General features: G+C 33.4%; 1 protein-coding gene, 1 long non-coding RNA gene and 1 pseudogene across 3 annotated transcripts; 2 read left to right on the top strand and 1 right to left on the bottom strand.

The window, feature by feature from the left end:
* Positions 1 to 2,029: 2,029 nt before the first annotated feature.
* On the bottom strand, positions 2,030 to 6,163 carry LOC146952443 (uncharacterized). The gene is made up of 2 exons (XR_015024737.1): positions 6,043 to 6,163; positions 2,030 to 2,183 (listed from the first exon to the last, which is right to left on the bottom strand). It is a non-coding gene; the product is annotated as an uncharacterized LOC146952443 (long non-coding RNA).
* A 4,550-nt stretch (positions 6,164 to 10,713) lies between these two features.
* ENP (Phototropic-responsive NPH3 family protein) lies at positions 10,714 to 15,778 on the top strand. Its single transcript, XM_085702117.1, has 4 exons — positions 10,714 to 11,236; positions 13,395 to 13,464; positions 13,551 to 14,729; positions 15,080 to 15,778. Exons 1-4 carry the CDS (start codon positions 11,175 to 11,177, stop codon positions 15,620 to 15,622), a joined length of 1,854 nt encoding a protein of 617 aa, XP_085558243.1. The 5' UTR covers positions 10,714 to 11,174; the 3' UTR covers positions 15,623 to 15,778.
* Positions 15,779 to 16,681: 903 nt separating this feature from the next.
* On the top strand, positions 16,682 to 18,708 carry LOC146952441 (uncharacterized; annotated as a pseudogene). The gene is made up of 2 exons (XR_015024707.1): positions 16,682 to 18,368; positions 18,464 to 18,708. The product of XR_015024707.1 is annotated as an uncharacterized LOC146952441 (transcript).
* The last annotated feature ends 244 nt before the right edge of the window (positions 18,709 to 18,952 follow it).

Here is an 18,952-nt window from a genome sequence, read left to right as displayed (position 1 = left end):
GAAACCTGTCCTGACCCTGAAAATCCCGTCGCAACGCTTTCCTCCGTCGCGGTCTCACGTCAATCCAATCTCCCTCATTCCCACCCCTTTGTGGCACCCTGCCTGGAACCCTATCCCCCCCAAAGTTCCTCACCTTCGGCGAAGCAAACCAGCGCGGTGGTCCGTGGGTGAGCCAATGACCATAGCGGCTCTCTCTCACTACCCCTCTCATCACTCAGAGCTCTTTTTTTTATTTTTTTTATTCAACTTAAAAAGGTAATTTTGTATTAGTGTTAAGTAGAGTGACAAGGAGGGCGCAAGTGTTAGATATTCATTAGTATAGCGCAATGAGTAAGTAACCTTTGGACAAAGTGCTATAGTGATCATCCTTAGATCTATGTTTTTTAAAAATTGGTCGTACTCGAGCCCTTATCAACGTGAGCAACCAGTTTGGTGCATGTATTCGTGTCCATTTTCTGCATTTAAAAAAAATAAAAAGACAGTAAATAACAAAAAAATCATTATTAAAATATGGTCCTAAGACCATCCACAATGCAGCACCTCATTTGAGTGCTTAAACGGGTCCTGACTGTACACATCATTCATTTTATAATTAATATTGAATAAACACTTAATCTCTCCAACCCAGCACCCTAAAACAATTATTAATTGGGTTCCAACAATAACTCTATATCATTAAATTTTAACAATAATTTATATACTCATTTATAATTATATCATTTTAAAATATTGAAGTAATTTAATTATAAATTACAAAAAAACGAACATTTTTTTTAATCATCGTATGCTAAAATCGAGCAAATTCAAATCCAACTATTATTTGTAGTAAATCCAATCATTATGTTTTTTTTTCATCCAAATGGATAATTATTTGTTGTTGTAAAAAATGTTTTTGTTGAAGATTCATGTTGATCAATTAAATATTACTCTTGCAATTATTATAAAATTTACTTTTTAATGTTAAAATAATAAAACAATTGAATAAAAAAAATTGAATTAATTATACATTTAGGACTCATGAATAATAGGAGAGAGAATGTGCCTATAAAAGCACTCGTCTTTATAAGCACCATATTCATTGATGTCACAATAGGGGTGCCTATTTAGCATGGTGCTAAATAGGGGAAGGACCCCCCATTGTAGATGGTCTAAAATCCTTCAAATCAACTCGTAAATGCCTTGTAAATCAATGTATTTAACCACAAAGCTAGACACTAAAATGCATGTAGCTACACCCATAGTACACGTTCAAATTTGCGGATAATTATCCGAGTTCAACCCATAGATACATTTATTGTGACAATTACGGCTTTTTTAGGTGCCTAATGAACTTGCATACAATTGTCATCCCTAATCGTCACTCATATAATACCAATACATTTTTTAGTAAGTATAATACCAATACATTAATTACTAACAATATTAACATTCACTTTGAAAGCACCTCTACAACACAAATTGGGGACCATGGATAGTGGTGGAGAAAACAAAGTAGCATATCATATCTAAGGGATCATTGTTCGCATGCTTCATGATAATAAGTTGGAAATGTTCGTCTCTGCAATCTAGGATTCATTACTCTAAGTTTTGAGTCATTTCTCTATCAAGCAATTGTCCAAACAGATACGTGACAAATGTAGTTTTCTAAAGAAGAGCGTGTGCAAACCTTAAAATCATTGCGTATTTTGACGAAACTATAGGTCACAGGTTGGCCATGCATTGAGAAATATTTTGAATTTAAAAATTTATTACTCACATTTGACAAATCATTTAATAATTCATAGTGGTTTTTTTTAACATGCAGAAACTTCATTTCATCGCAAATAAAAATGTTCAATACGTATGTGACTACCCTCATTAAGGCTGTGTTTGGTTCCATTGATAGATGAAGGAAAGAAAGCTTAAAGAATGGAAAGTTTATGGAAACACATTCTTTCCATTGTTTGGTTGCTTTGTAAGAATGGAAAGAAAGCATCTTTTTGGTGGGACCCATGTTCTAAAACTTTCAACCCATGACAGCGAAGAAAGCTTGAAGAAAGCTTGGGATTGAGGTTAACATTATAAAATTACTAAATGGCACATTTCTTTGTCATTTAACAAAACATATATCTATGGATATTTTTGTCATTTAACAAAACATATATCTATCTTTCCTTCCACTTTCTTTTCACTTTCTTTGATACCTATTAGAATCATTAGAATATCATTGTCATTAAATAGTCATGATTGTATAGCAAATATACAGAGAAACTGACATTGTATATGTATCATTGGAAAATCAATAGAAAGGCAAGGCCTATCATTCCAATATGGTATCAGTAAGCATAGGTACTGATCCTAAACCCTAATTGTGCTGCCGTTCTCCTCACATAACCGGCTGCACAACCTTCTTCTTTCTCTCATCTCACCCACGCTGTTCTGATCAGCTTTCTTTCTCTCATCATGTCTGTTGCACAGTCATCTCCCTCCTCCTCTCCCAAATCTTCCTCCTCCTCTCCCAAAAACTCTGCAAACAGGCATACTAGGTCCTAAACCTCAGCAAGCTCACATGGCAACTGCTCCACCTCATATGAACAGTCAACAAGGCTCATCTTATTATGCTCCGACTGACATCCAAGCTGCTATGCATACTCTCTCCATCTCTCCTCCTGATGATCAATGGTATATGGACAGCGGGGCGACTTCTCATATGACGGGCAATGGAGGTAATCCCACATCTTATTTTAATATGAGTAATAATATTACTGTTGGAAGTGGTCATCATATTCCTGTAATTGGTTGTGGTAATGCATCTTTACCCAATTCCCTAACCTTAAACAATGTTTTGCATGCACCAAAACTTATAAAAAATCTTGTTTCTGTCAGAAAATTTACAATCGATAATGACGTTTCTGTTGAATTTGATTATCTTGGTTTTTCTGTGAAGGATTTCCAGACAGGAACGCTTTTAATGAGATGTAATAGTTCTGGCGACCTTTACCCTATTCCCACAAGACCAAACACAACAGCACTACCACCATCCGCCTTTGCTGCTTCATCTAATGAGTTATGGCATAGTCGTTTAGGACATCCAGGAGCTCCTATCTTAAATTCTCTTCATCGAAACAAACTTTTGCTATGTAATAAGTTTCGAAATGATTTCTTTTGTCACTCTTGTCCACTTGGGAAACAAATAAAATTACCTTTTTATAATTCATTGTCAGTTACTTGTATGCCTTTTGACATTGTTCATAGCGATCTTTGGACTTCTCCGGTATTAAGCTCCGGAGGGCATCGTTACTATGTCTTATTTCTTGATGATTTTACTAATTTTTTGTGGACTTTTCCAATCTCAAACAAATCACAAGTACATTCCATTTTTTTACAATTCCGTGCTCACGTTAAAACACAATTTGAACGTGAAATAAAATGTTTTCAATGTGACAATGGCAAGGAATACGATAATGCTCTTTTTCATAAGTTTTGTGAAAAAAATGGAATGTCTTTTCGATTCTCTTGTCCTCATACCTCCCCTCAAAATGGAAAAGCCGAAAGAAAAATTCGTACAATCAATAATATAATCCGAACCCTCCTTGCACATGCTTCTATTCCACCAGTTTTCTGGCACCATGCTCTTCAAATGGCCACTTACCTACACAACATACTTCCAAACAAGAAACTCACTCTCCAGTCACCCACCAAAATTCTCTACCAAAAAGACCCGTCTTATTCACACCTCAGAGTATTTGGATGTCTTTGCTATCCATTAATTCCGTCCACCACTAGGAATAAACTCCAACCTCGGTCTACACCATGTGTCTTTCTAGGATATCCGTCTAACCATAGAGGTTATAAGTGCTATGAATTGTCAAGTCGTAAAATCATTATTTCTCGGCATGTCATTTTTGAGGAAAATATGTTTCCCTTTTCCACCATGAATGCTCCTACAACGACTGACTATAACTTTTTAGATGATGGCATAATCCCCCTACTTCCCTCACACTTGTACACCACATATCCACCAGCCCCCTCTCCCAACATAACCGCCACCCAATCACCATCACCAGCAGCCCAACAAACTCCTACCCCTCAAACCACGAACCACACAAATGTTCCCCTCTCACCAACCTCCTCGGCCCAACAACCTACACCCACGGTTCAAACACCTTCTCCCTCCCAGACAACGACTCCACAAACAACACCTACCACCTCTTCTCCACCGATTCCAACACCCATTTCCCCTCCTGCACCTCATTCACCTCAAATGAGAACCCGTTCACAACACGGTATTGTCAAACCTCGTACACTTTTCAACCTACACACATCAACCAACCAAATTATCTCTCCTTTACCTACAAATCCCATTGATGCATTAAGAGATCCTAATTGGAAAATGGCCATGAAAGACGAATATTATGCTCTTATTGAAAATAAGACGTGGGAATTAGTTCCTCGTCCCTCTAATGCTAATGTTATTCGAAGTTTGTGGATTTTCAGGCACAAGAAGAAATCTGATGGTTCTTTTGAGCGATACAAAGCTCGTCTTGTAGGTAATGGTGCTAATCAACAATCAGGTGTCGATTGTGGAGAAACTTTCAGCCCTGTCGTCAAACCAGCCACTATTCGCATGGTACTTAGCATTGCAATATCCAAATCATGGTGTCTCCATCAACTAGATGTCAAAAATGCATTTTTGCATGGAAATCTTGACGAAACCGTGTATATGCACCAGCCTCCAGGATTCCGTGATCCACAATATCCTGAGCATGTTTGTCTCCTCAAGAAATCTCTTTATGGTTTAAAACAAGCACCGCGTGCCTGGTACCAAAGATTCACCGACTATGTTGCCACATTGGGTTTCTCTCACAGCATCTCTGATCACTCTTTATTCGTTTTTCATCGTGGCCTTGATACTGCTTATATCCTTCTATATGTGGATGACATAATTCTCACTGCCTCATCTGATGCTCTTCGTGACTCTATTATGTCTAAACTTAGTTCTGAATTCGCCATGAAGGACTTGGGTCCTCTGAGTTATTTTCTGGGAATATCTGTCACTAAACACACAGGTGGTCTTTTCTTGTCTCAAAGAAAATATGCAGAGGAAATTATAGAACGAGCAGGCATGTCCTCTTGCAAACCATCACCGACTCCAGTCGACACCAAGGCAAAACTCAGTGGCTCTTCTGGGAATCCATATCATGACCCAACTGAATATCGGAGTCTTGCAGGAGCACTGCAATATTTAACTTTCACAAGACCCGATATCTCTTATGCAGTACAACAGGTATGCCTATTCATGCATGACCCTAAAACGCAACATATGTCAGCACTAAAGCGTATCATTCGGTATATTCATGGCACTATTGATTTCGGCCTTCACTTACATCCCTCCTCTGTCAGCAAATTGGTTTCTTACACTGATGCAGACTGGGCTGGTTGCCCGGACACCAGGCGATCCACCTCTGGTTACTGTGTTTATATTGGTGACAATTTAATCTCATGGTCTGCCAAACGCCAACACACCCTCTCTCGGTCCAGTGCCGAAGCCGAGTACCGCGGAGTCGCCAATGTAGTATCTGAATCTTGTTGGATTAGAAACTTATTGTTGGAACTACATTGCCCAGTCACAACAGCCACTCTGGTTTATTGTGACAATGTGAGTGCTGTCTATTTATCTGGCAACCCAGTCCAACATCAACGCACCAAACACATTGAAATGGATATACATTTTGTGCGTGAGAAAGTCGCCCGTGGCCAAGTACGAGTCTTACATGTCCCTTCACGTTACCAAATCGCTGACATCTTCACCAAAGGACTTCCGTTGCAACTCTTTGATGATTTTCGTGATAGTCTCAACATTCGTCAGCCTCCCGTTTCGACTACGGGGGTGTATTAGAATCATTAGAATATCATTGTCATTATTAGAATATTATTGTTATTATTAGAATATAATTGTCATTAAATAGTCATGATTGTATAGCAAATATACAGAGAAACTGACATTGTATATGTATCATTGGAAAATCAATAGAAAGGCAAGGCCTATCATTCCAATAATACCAAACAACTAAATAATCATCTCACTTTCCCTTCACTTTCTACTCACTTTCTTTCCTTAAACAATCTTTCCTCTTACAATCTTTCCTCTTACTTTCTTTGGTGATCCAAACACACCCTAAGAGCAATCCTATTTGTTTCCCTTCTAGAAATGCGAGATTTTAAAATTGGCTTAAATATGGTATTGGTCCCTGCAAAATAGGCCAGTTTTGGTTTTAGTCCCTGCAAATTTTTTTTATAGGTTTTGGTCCTTGCAAAAATAGGTCAGTTTTGGTTTTAGTCCCTGAAAAATATTTTTATAGTTTTTGGTCCCTGCAAAAATAGGTCAATTTTGGTTTTAGTCCCTGCAAAATTTTTTTTTATAGTTTTTGATCCCTGCAAAAATTCAGGAAAAATGAAAAATTAATAAAAAAATTGAAAAAAATATTAAAAAATTCTGGAAAAATGAAAAATTAATAAAAAAAATTAAAAAATTCTGGAAAAATGAAAAATTAATAAAAAAATTGAAAAAAATATTTAAAAATTCTGGAAAATTAAAAAATTAATAAAAAAATTGAAAAAAATATTTAAAAATTCTGGAAAATTGAAAAATTAATAAAAAAATTGAAAAAAATATTAAAAAATTCTGGAAAAATAAAAAATTAATAAAAAATTGAAAAAAATATTAAAAAATTCTGAAATTTTCTAAAAAAAATTAAAATTCTGGGAAAATTAAATTTTAACAAAAATTCTGGAAAAATTCTAAATAAAATTTTAATGAAAAATAAAAATTCTGAAAAAATTCTGGAAAATATCTAAAAAATTTCGAAAATTTCGAAAAAAATTAAAAAGAATAATCATTTTTAAACAAATGAAATTTTTCAAATTTTCATTAGTATTTTTCGAAATTTTGATTAGTATATATTCGAAATTTCCCTTATTCTCGATTTATAAATACACAAAAGTTCCCGGTTTATAAATACACAAAAATTCCTAGAAAAAATACTAATGAAAATTTCGAAATTTCGAAAAATACACAAAAAAACCTAAGCTCGGTTTATAAATACACATATTTTTTCCCTTATTCTCGGTTTATAAATACACAAAATTCCCGAAATTTTCTTAGGAAATAAATACACTGAAAAAACTTAAGCTCGACATATATACTAATGAAATTTTCCAGAATTTTTATTAAAACTTCGAAATTAAAATTTCGAAAATTTCATTTTTCCAGAATTTTAATTTTTTTCAAAAAATTTCGAAATTTTATTTTTTCAGAATTTTTTAATCTTTTTTATTTTTTTTAGAATTTATCATTATTTTTCATTTTATTAGATTATTTTATTTTTATTAATTTTTCCAGAATTTTTAAATTTTTTCTTTATTTTTTTTATTTTTATTAATTTTTCAATTTTGCAAAATTTTTTAATAATTTTTTTCAATTTTTTATTAATTTTTCATTTTTCCGGAATTTTTTAATATTTTTTTAATTTTTCAATTTTCCAGAATTTTTTAATATTTTTTTCAATTTTTTTATTAATTTTTCATTTTTCCAGAATTTTTTAATATTTTTTTCAATTTTTTATTAATTTTTCATTTTTCCAGAATTTTTTAATATTTTTTTTAATTTTTTTATTACATAATTGGGGTCAGGGACTATTTCCAAAAACAAAAATTTTGCAGGGACTAAAACCAAAACTGACCTATTTTTGCAGGGACCAAAAACTATAAAAAAAATTTGCAGGGACTAAAACCAAAACTGGCCTATTTTGCAGGGACCAATACCATATTTAAGCCTTTTAAAATTTATTACCCTCTATCTCTTATTTCTAAAAGTTAACCCGTGACGCAGTATTAGGCTTAGATTTAACCTAATTTTTTCGCGTGACTTTACTATATTATCCCTAGATTTAATTTATGCAAAATGTCATCTCTAATTTTAACCTAGATTGACTTGGAATCATGAGTTTGCTCCTCTCAAGGTCTCATATTTGATTATTCCTGATGCCAATTTCGATGAGCAAGTCCATATAAAACTTTGCTCTGGCTTTAAAAGGGACCTCGTAAATGAACGGTGGGATTGGTCCCCTCATATTATTTGCATAATTCTTAATTCAACAGTTTTTACTTTGAATTTATAGTAATGATAAATACATCAATATATAATAAACGTATTTTTAGTAAAACTTATTCTATCTCTCATTTAAACATTTTTTTAAATGTCGCTTAATTTGAAATAGATAAAACATACTATCTTAAAATACAACATTATTCAAATAATAATTTTATCACCTTCTAAAAATAATCATCTTTAGAAGGACCAAAGACACATTTAATGTAGTTGAACCACTTGATAATTAGTTAGAATTATATGCAAGCAACACAAATTCTTACCAATTATTTTAATGGTAGACCTACATAATTTAGTGTGAGATAAATTTAAATTTCAATCAATAAGTAAGAAAAATGTGTGTAAAAAAAAGTGTGTGTGACGTGTGAGAGAGTGTTGTATTGCAAAAGTGAAAGTCGAAGCACTTTTTCTGTTGCAGTTTTTGTTTTCTTACTATTTTGACCATTTATGTCGTCATCAGACAAAGGTGAATATATCACGTGGTACTAGTAGGACAGATTAGAGAATAAAAAATAGGTAGGGGGAGAAAAATGTCTAAGAAAATATGGCGTGTTTATCTCAGCAGCATAGCATGAGCATGAAGGATGAACATGTTAACATGGATGAAAGCTCATAAAGAACCTCTGTGCTACCCTGTCCTAGTAGTTCCCTATACCCTATACAAAACCCACTAACTCACCAGTCACCAGTAACAATGGTAGTACAGTACTTACATTAACACCAAACAACACTACCCACACTTACACTGTTTCTCTTTAACTTTCTCCCATTCTTTGTCTTTTTTTTAATTTTGATAAATTCTGGTTTTTATAATTTCAAAAAGTCTATGGATTACTCATTTAGGTCACATTTATATACAATTATTTTTCAGATTTATTAAATTCGCTTATAAATGCGTTCGGATGAAGTATAATCGAAACTTACATTCATTCTATGTAAAGAGGTATAAAATTATATATGGAGTTGGATTCACATATTGAAACTATATTCATTTGTTTAAAGATTTAAATATCTAGTCATTTGGATTAATTTATTGTTATTTTTTTTTACTTCTCATAATTTTAAAGTTATTGGTTTTGGTTTTTTTTTATAAAATCGACAAATTTCTAGTTTTGACTAGTAAAAATATTTTTCTTTAGTTGTTAACTTCTAAAACCTAAAATTAATTCCCTAAAAATAAAATCAATCATCAGTATGCAATTTATGACAAAAAAACAAAATTACTTTAATAAGAGAAAATTTTGGATAAATATATTTGGAAATAGTAAAGACTAGAGAACGGTAATTCTATTTATCAAAATGAGTAATTTAATTTTGATAGGGTGTTAATATTATAAGTTTTTTCTTCGAGTTCAAGCGTAAATGGTTGATGCGTAAATTGCGAGTGTTGTGGAGTAAAATTAAAATACTTAGTTTGATCCATATCAAACATTATGACCAATGAAGATAGCTTGGGTGGTAAAAGTGTTAGCTCATAAAAAAGATTATGCGTTTGTTGGATAACATTCGTTAAGTTTTGAAGTCTACTCTCACCAATAAATCTCCAAATCTTAGTTTATCTAAACTTTCTAAAACAAAAAATATAAAAGACATACCAAAACAGCAATGCTATATATCTAGAAAAAAAACATCAAGAATTCTTCAAGAATAAAGAGCAACCAATCACAATGTACTATTTGCCACAATTCAAGGAGGTGTTGCTGGAAAATAGGAAGTGGACAAATAAATCATGCAATTAAAACTTGCCACATGTGTCTTGAAAAATTCTTGATGCTATTTTTCTAGATAAATAGCATTTTCCATACCAAAATTATGTGGTTATCAAAGTACAACCAATCATATCTACGCCTAAAAATCAATAATATATCTAAAATATTTTTAACGATATGATGATTATAAATGATTAACAAAGATATTATCTTGTTGCTAGAGAGTCGAGTCATACTTATAAATTTCATTGTACAACTTCAATAATGGAAGAAACTCATTTGTGTATTTTTTTTTTTAAAGAAAAACTCATTTGTGTATTTAAACTCATTTGAATCTTCTATTATATTAATCATAAACATTAATTTACTACTCTTTAAATAAATATTCTTTTAAAATGCGAAAGATTTATCAATTTTCTCCTATACTTATTTCTCTACCCAAAGTTTTTCCTTCTCCTCTTCTCCAAATTCCCAAACAAAATCTTAGTGTATTATCATTTAAGAGAGCAACTTGTATTTATTACTTCTGTTAAACTTGAGACATGTTAGATGCTTGAATGAAAGATAGAGTCCTTATATAATTGCATAGATACTTAATAGGTCATTGTTAAGGAAAGGAACCCCGATTAGAGATGTTGCTAGTATAACTCATATTTATATACTTATATTTGTATGTAGGCTAATGTTAACTTGTGCTCTCAAGGCACATGTTTTGTTGTAATTAATGTATTTGAATTTAACTTTTTGACTTTTAACTAATTGAATGCACAAAATTTAAGAAACAATTTCTACTTTTGGGTTGCTTAACATGTGCCCTAAGGGCACAAGTTAACATGACCCTTGTATGTATCGATCGACAAAGGTGTCAGAGGGAGGGAACGATCATGATTAACGTTGCAGAGAAAGTGTGTTTGGCTCAGAATAGAGAATAGAAAGAAAGAAAGAAACAGCAGAGACCACAGAGTACAGACCTCTCTCATTCACTCTTTTGAGATTTGCGCCCCAACCATAATCTTAACTCATCTTGGACTTAGTTTTAAGCAAATAAGGCGGCGACCATTACTCTCTCTTCTTCACTTTCTCTATTATTTCTGACTTTCTTTCACCAACTAACATTATTAACTGCATTCATTTCCTTCCTTTCCTTAACACGTTTTCTCTCTTTTTCATTCTTTTCTCTTCTTCTTGTAACCTCAACTATCTCACACTTTACTTTCTTTCATTGTCTTACTTCACAACAAACGTGGGTCTACCTTGTTGTTTTGTCTCAAACTTTCTTTGTTTTTTTTGTTTGGTTTTCAAGAAGAAAAAAAAGAATGAAGTTTATGAAGTTGGGTTCGAAGCCTGATGCACTTCAATCTGATGGCAAATTTGTCAGGTTAGTTTTATGTTCTTCTCTTCTCTTTTGTTTTTTTTTTCTTTCTTGTTTTCTATTAATACCTTTACTTTCTTGTTTCTTTAGTTCTTCTATTTCATGTGTGTTTTTTTTTTCTTTTTCTGTACTGTTGGTGTTTTCTTACAGTTAAATAGTAGTTAAATGTGTGCTAGTTTGTTTTAAACTGTTTTTCTGTTACTGAATATAAACTGAAATAGTTTTGGTGTTTGGTGAGTCACTGCCAGTAACCGTTTGAATCTTTTTATGTTGCATGTTTGGTATGACAGTAAATCACGGTGAACGACCGTGATTTATTTTCCAGAAACTTTGAGGTGGTTTACCTTGATTCTCACAAACTTATTGTGATACCGAAACATATACAAAGCAATGTTTTAAAAACCAAACATGGTACCGCGTTAGGTTGCCGGAATCACGGTGGCTAGCAGTGATTTTGCAAAAGCTATAAGGCGATTCGTCGTGATTCTGACAATCATTGTGATGATGCAAAATATGCACAAAACATTGTTTTAAAAACCGAACCTAGCAGACATCCTATCGAAGCACAAACACTCCTCGGATTAGTCATGTTCCAATGTTGGTCGTGTCCAACATCGACACATATAATTATCTTGAATTACTTGATTTTCTCAAATTATTAGCGGTGTCGGCGTCTCAGTGTCGTCTCCGGTGTCCGTATCCGTATTTCATAGCTGGCATCTTTAATGCTGCTATTCGAGCATTCAATTTAAGCCTTCAAGAGAAACCCATTTAACTCATTGTATGCAAATTACCACTGAAATAGTTTCAATATATTCTATTTTGTTAAAAAAGAAATTAGTATTCTATGTTACTTTTAACTGTAAAGGGAGAAAGAGTCTGAGAGAGAGAGAGGTTTAATTGAAGGTGGTCCAGCCTTCAAATTGTGAGTTTCTGGTTGAGCTTGTGGTCCAAACAGTGTGTATGTATAGGTGGTATGGACTGCTCAGCATTTAAAGTCATGATAGTTTGCAAAGTCTTTTATGGAACAAATATTAATCGTTATACTATAATAATAATTATTCTTTATATGTTTTTCCTATATATATATATATCATTAGTTTTACTTTTTAGCATGTGAGTTTCACTGGAGTGCTCAGATTATCGCTATCAACTTTTATAATGTGTATAGATTATTTCATAAATATTATGGTTGGTACTTTTCAGGCTGTTAAAAATCATGTGCTACACATGTATTCCACATTTGGTCAGTGTAGTGTACTATTAAATTATTGGATTTGACTCCTCCAAATTAAGTTAAAAAATCAAGAGGGTTATTTCAACACACCAATGCTTTGTTAAGCATGTCTATTATGTAATAAATATCTACTATTGATTAATCCACTAATAATTGTTGATATTAATCATTTTACACTTTAAAAAGCAAGTATTTTGGATGTGCCTGCAGTTAGCCATTTTTGTAGGGTCTGCAAATATTCTTTATCTTATATTATGTGTCTCATTTGTAATATTTTTTTGTTTCCAATCATTTTTTTATGTTAATATAGTTACATTTATTACTTTTTATCAATGTTATCCTTATTTAATAAAATAGTTGCAAGTATATGATGGACAAATAATAAATGATGTATTATTTTGCATTGAAAATTGATATTACTTCTTATGAAGTGTGCACATCTCAAATGAGACATAATATGAGACGAAGATCCTATTTTTAAAGATGTTACTTCTTACTTTTTTGTCATTTGATCAAGTTTTGCGTTTGGAACTATTTAGTTGCAGCTAAGATGTACACTAATAGTTTACCACCAGGGTGTAGTGAAAGTAGTTGGTGCGCATGGTATGTGGGGTTAAACCCCGAAGTATTGAGTTTGATTCCTAGTGATAGAAAAATGTAATAGTTTTAATAAAAAAATGCAATGGTTTTGTCACACGATGTGATGTATCCATGTGAATGTGGTGAAAAACATGCATCTTAATACCTTTTGGCTGAATTTCAGTTGCTTATTGCGTATTGACTTTGCGCTGTGACTTGAAATTTGCATGCCTACATTGTGTGGGGTAATTGTATTTTGTGATGAAAGCTTAGTCTTCTATCATTCCCCATCTTTCCTTATATAAGTATCACTTTGTAAACTAAACAATTCATTTCCAATTTATGCAGGTACATATCATCTGAATTAGCTACAGATATTATCATAGCTATTGGTGATGTAAAGTTTGACCTTCACAAGGTGTGTACTTTTTCAGCTTCCTTGTATTAGTTTCCTGTTAAATAAGCAATTCTTCTTCATTGATGTTTACTTCTCATGTGTTGCAGTTCCCTCTACTGTCAAAGAGCAATCGCTTACAGAAGTTGGTGTCAAAGGCTAACGAAGATAATTCAGATGAAATTTACTTGGACGATTTCCCTGGTGGACCCAAGGCCTTTGAAATATGTGCAAAGTTCTGCTATGGAATGACTGTGACTCTGAATGCTTACAATGTTGTGGCTGCTCGATGTGCAGCGGAGTACCTTGAGATGACAGAGGATATTGATAAAGGAAATTTGATTTTTAAAATTGATGTGTTCCTTACATCAAGTATCTTTCGTAGCTGGAAGGATTCTATAATTGTTCTTCAAACTGCTAAATCTCTTCTCCCTTGGTCTGAGGATCTAAAGATAATTGGGAGATGCATAGATTCCATAGCATCAAAAACTTCTGTTGATCCGGCAAACATCACTTGGTCTTACACTTACAACCGAAAATTAACACAGGTCGATAAAGTCGTTGAGGACAAGATAACATTGAAAGAGAAAATTGAGTCTGTTCCGAAGGATTGGTGGGTTGAGGATATATGTGAGCTGGACATTGATCTTTATAAACGCGTAATGATAACGGTGAAATCTAAGGGAAGAATGGACGGTGTTGTGATTGGTGAGGCGCTGAAAACCTATGCTGTTAGATGGTTGCCTGATTCTGTTGATGCATTGGTTTCTGATGCTCATGCATGGAGGAACAAATCTCTGGTAGAAACAATTGTGTGTTTATTGCCGTGTGATAACGGTGTTGGTTGTTCCTGTAGTTTCTTGCTGAAACTATTTAAAGTGGCCATACTGGTTGAAGCCGATGAATCATCCAGAGAAGAATTGATGAACAGCATCAGCTTAAAATTGCATGAAGCTTCTGTCAAGGATTTACTGATTCCGGCTAGGTCTCCTGGGATTACTACTTATGATATTGATTTGGTGCAAGATCTTTTGAATCGATACATGACTAACGAAAAGAAAAAGCGTGATATTGAGGTTACAGATATGAAAGATAAAGTATTTGGTGAATCTATTTTAGGGAATAGGGCGATATTGAATCTCGGCAAGTTGGTTGATAGTTATCTTGGAGAAATTGCACATGATCCTAATCTTAGCCTCTCTAGTTTTGTTGACTTGTCAGAGTCAATTCCAGATTTTGCTAGACCAAATCATGACGGTTTGTACAGAGCCATCGATATCTACTTGAAGGTAAGATTTTGCTACCTTGGAGGTGTTTTCACTTCTTTTTCTGTTATATTTTTTGTCTGTGAAGCATTGGCATAGACACAAACTCCTAACATGACACTAACAAAATAACACCTGAAATAATTCGAGAAAATAAATTAATTTAATATAATCAGATGTGCAGATGTCTTCCACAGAAAGTGTCGGTGCTATATATGTTTTTTTTATTACTAGTTTTTGCCTGAACAATGCTTGCACAACTACCAGTATATCACATTTTAGAACACTAGCATTTTTCTATTTCTGCACCAATCTGTTCTTTGTCTTAATAACGTTAATATTTAATAATATTCATTTGCGTGAATCATTTTCAGGAACACCCAAGTTTGACAAAATCTGAAAAGAAGAACATATGTGGACTGATGAATGTCAAGAAATTGACTGCTGATGCATCGGCGCATGCTGCACAGAACGAACGTCTTCCACTTCGAGTTGTAGTGCAGGTTCTGTATTTTGAACAAGTTAGAGCTGCAGCCAGTGCCCGAGCATTTGCTAACAGTCCACACAATCCTCCACATGCCCTAATAAATGGAGACGAGGAATGCGAGAAAACTCTGGGAGTGAGCTGCCATTCCCTCAACAGACAAACAAGTCGTTTGAAGATTAAAGACGATGAGTTTCGTAAGAGTGTGAGATTGGATAAAAAGAGTAGCAAAAATAGCAGAAGTGGCATGCAGTTGTTGCCGTCTCGGTCGAGGAGAATATTTGACAAGTTATGGAATGTTGGTAGTAAAGGGCATGGAGAGAATAGGAGTTCAGAGGCTTCAGGGAGTTCTAATAGTCCAACTTCTGTAGTCCTTGGAGATACAAAATCTTCTGGTTCATCCTTAAGACACAAAAGACATTCTATCTCTTAGGGAATTACATAGAATTAATTGGAACAAGTGAAAAGAATGTTCAAATTAATGTGAAGTGTAAAGTGGTAGGTTGCTAATCTTGTGTCTGCAGTGCATGCATGTAATGTAATTTGAATTAAGGTCTCAGTAGCATTGAAAAAAAAACATTTAGTAACATTTTTGCTGTGTTTTCTGTATTTTGTTTCTTTCTGTCTAGTAGGGTAAGATCTTTCATGCTTACTGATCTTGAAATGGGTAAGGTTTATAAGATTTTATTAAGAGGAATGCTAGCAACACTCACTTTTCAACACTCTCTCTAGCACTCGGTCTTTTATTGGATGAAATCAATGTATGTTCCACCACTTTGTGTAAGTTCAATTTTCAAAGTGTAGACCCACAATAATTTAAACCAATAAGAGAGTGAGTAATAGATAAAGTGTTTAAAAGAGAGTGTTGCTAGCATTACTCTTTTATTAATTGTTTGTATATTATCGTTTTAACTTACTAAATCACTACATGGCTTCTGACTTAGCTTGGATTTAAATCCAGACCAAGATGTGCAAAGAACCACAGTCTTACATGTAATGATTTGTATTTCTTCTTGTTTGATTGATCTTAAGGAGAAATTGCCTAAATGACCGATAAATTTTATTTTTAAATAAAGTGATGATCTATTTTAATCTTTGAGAAAAATTAAGAAATTTAATTTAGCCTAAGAAAGTTTGGTCCCCATTTTTAAAAATGAATTAGGGAAATTTAGTTCATACTTCCTCCGATACACAATACTTGTCATTTTTGGAGAATAGTTTTGTTTCACTTTACTTGCTACTTTCAAGTTTTAATGCAACAGTAGTTATTGGTTTGTCAATAATACTTTTATTTATTTATTGTAGAGAGATAAATAATAAAATGAAATAATAAATGGTTAAGAGTATTATAGAATAAAAATAGAATTTTGTCAAAAATAACAAAATTTATCTGCCTTCTTGGTATATGTATATTCCTCAAAAGCGACAGGTATTATGGAACAAATGAAATATTTAAAAAACTTAATTCCCACATTTATAAATAGGAGTATGAATTAAGTTTTTATATTATTGGACCTAGAGTTTTTAAACAGCTTCTCATTCTCTCATTCCTTAACATCAAAATAATCAAACCTTTTGTTTGGCTAACCGAGGTTTTTACTGATGGTTTCCAAAATAAATATTTTCCTTTCCAAAGTTGTCTAGAAAGTTGAAGTGGTAACTTCTTCCTTTTTTGCTGCTATCATATCCAATTGTCCACTAGTTATAGAAGAAAGGAAACGACAATTAAAAAACACTCTTTATAAGCACTTTTTTGGATAGTTGTGTTAGGATATCTGTGTTTTTGTCTTCTCTATTGCTATACTATGGCTGCCAATGAAACTCAATCCGTTGAACAAGTTGACAAAGTTAGCTTGAGAATCATGGTGGACAAAGAAAGGAACAGAGTTCTATATGCTGAGGCTGGGAAGGATTTCGTCGATGTTCTTTTGAGTTTCTTAACATTACCTCTAGGGACTATTGCACGACTCATTTCTCAGAAGTCAAATATTGAAGCAGTGGAATTTGGCAGCATTAGCTCATTGTATCGAGGTGTGTCGGATCTTGATCAACAATATCTATGGTCACCGGCATGCAAAGAAATGCTGCTGCAGCCAAGAAACTCCATGGAATTTTATTTCCAGCAGATGAAACTGAACATTGATGACACACCGATGGAGTACTTCTTCTGTAGTGATTGGGAGTGTACTAGAAGAGAAAGTGGGAATCTTTTGATCACTATGAGGAATCAAAAATGCTATTGTGGTAGAGTACTGGACAAAGATGTTCCTCCAGAACATTTGAGTTTAGGAAATGGCTTTGTTGAAGAAACTGCTACTTTTATCATTTCCGACGATCTTTTTGTGATGCCTAATGTTTTGGCAACAGTTGTACATCTACATCAGAAGCTTGGAATCGATATGAATGATGCTATCGTTGAACAAACTGTGGAAATAAGCAAGAAAGAGGTATGTTTTCCGGCTTCTATATAATCTGTAATATTTACCAAAGCAAAAAATATGAATTCGGAAATGGAGAGAAACAATCTGATACGGGTAGGTACATGGTTGTAAAACTAATGGTAAGAAAATCAACTAGAGTTTCTATTTGCTGAAGCACAAGAAAATTTTCTTGACTTTGTTTTCAGTTTTCTCACCTTACCTTTGGGAGCAGTGGTGCATATGCTTCAAGGAATCTCTTCTTTAAATTGCATTGATAATTTATACAAAAGCATGGCAGAGTTGTGTCCCAGAAGATATTTAATCTCACAGGACCTCAAAGAGAAGTTAACTAAGCCTCAGTGTGCCCCACATTTCCGTGGTAGAATCCAATTATTACCAACTAACGCCGCATCCTCTCCAGCATATTATTGTCATACATACTATAATAGCGATAGTGAGGTGTATTTTGCAGATCTAACAAAAGAAAAGGCGCGTTTGAAGAATAATACTAGTGTTCCTGATAAGTTTGTACCATTTAAGCTCAAATTGGTTGGTTTTAAGTCCTATGTTTCAGCATCATTTGAAAAATTCGCATGCATAGCGGCATCGTCATATGCTAGAGGACCATCAACATACATGGTGGCAGATGACTTGCGTGTGACTCCAATGTCGTCAATATCTACTATGTCATATCTAAATAGATCTAAAGTTCCTCTGTCTGATTTGGAGGAAATAATCATCAAAATTGGTAAGAAGGAGGTAAGTATTTTCACAAGACTCCAAGTGTTATATTATGCCTTGTGATTTATTTTAATTTGCTTACATTATACTTGCGTTTTGTTTACATGTTACAGTGTCTCAGCATACTAAAAGCTTCGATAATCTCAACGTCTTCTTTGACAAATGGTCTCAAGCAGTTCATAACAACCGTCAAGGTGGAGAAATGATTGATTAATTTCCTCTATGCATGTTATGGTTACAGCAAGATTCGTAGCATTCGCTGCTTTGGAGAAGTGATTAATGGTTTATATGGACCCTGTTTCATCAAATTGTTGCTTTATCTATTTAAGAACATGCTACAAGTATGTCATTGGTTTTATTTTCATTTCGCCTTTTAATATTCAAATTTAAAAACCAACTATCTGTTTTGTTCTGCCTTGATATTTTCTAAATTTTCTCATTGTTTGAATCTGTATTAAAGATACATTACTCTGAAATTCTGAAAGTGATGAAGACCTCAATGCCAAAGAAATGATTCAAACAACCAAGTTGCATTAAAACAATGAGTATTGAACTTGAGGATCAAGTCTTGAATGTGGTTGTGATGTTGTAATTTCATATGC

The sequence above is a fragment of the Medicago sativa genome, chromosome 1 (genome assembly GCF_051527215.1).
Source record: "Medicago sativa cultivar Bolivia chromosome 1, Bolivia_mono, whole genome shotgun sequence".
NCBI lineage: Eukaryota > Viridiplantae > Streptophyta > Magnoliopsida > Fabales > Fabaceae > Medicago > Medicago sativa.
The sequence above is the reverse complement of the archived record's forward strand: the minus strand, read 5'-3'. Positions and strand labels throughout refer to the sequence as shown.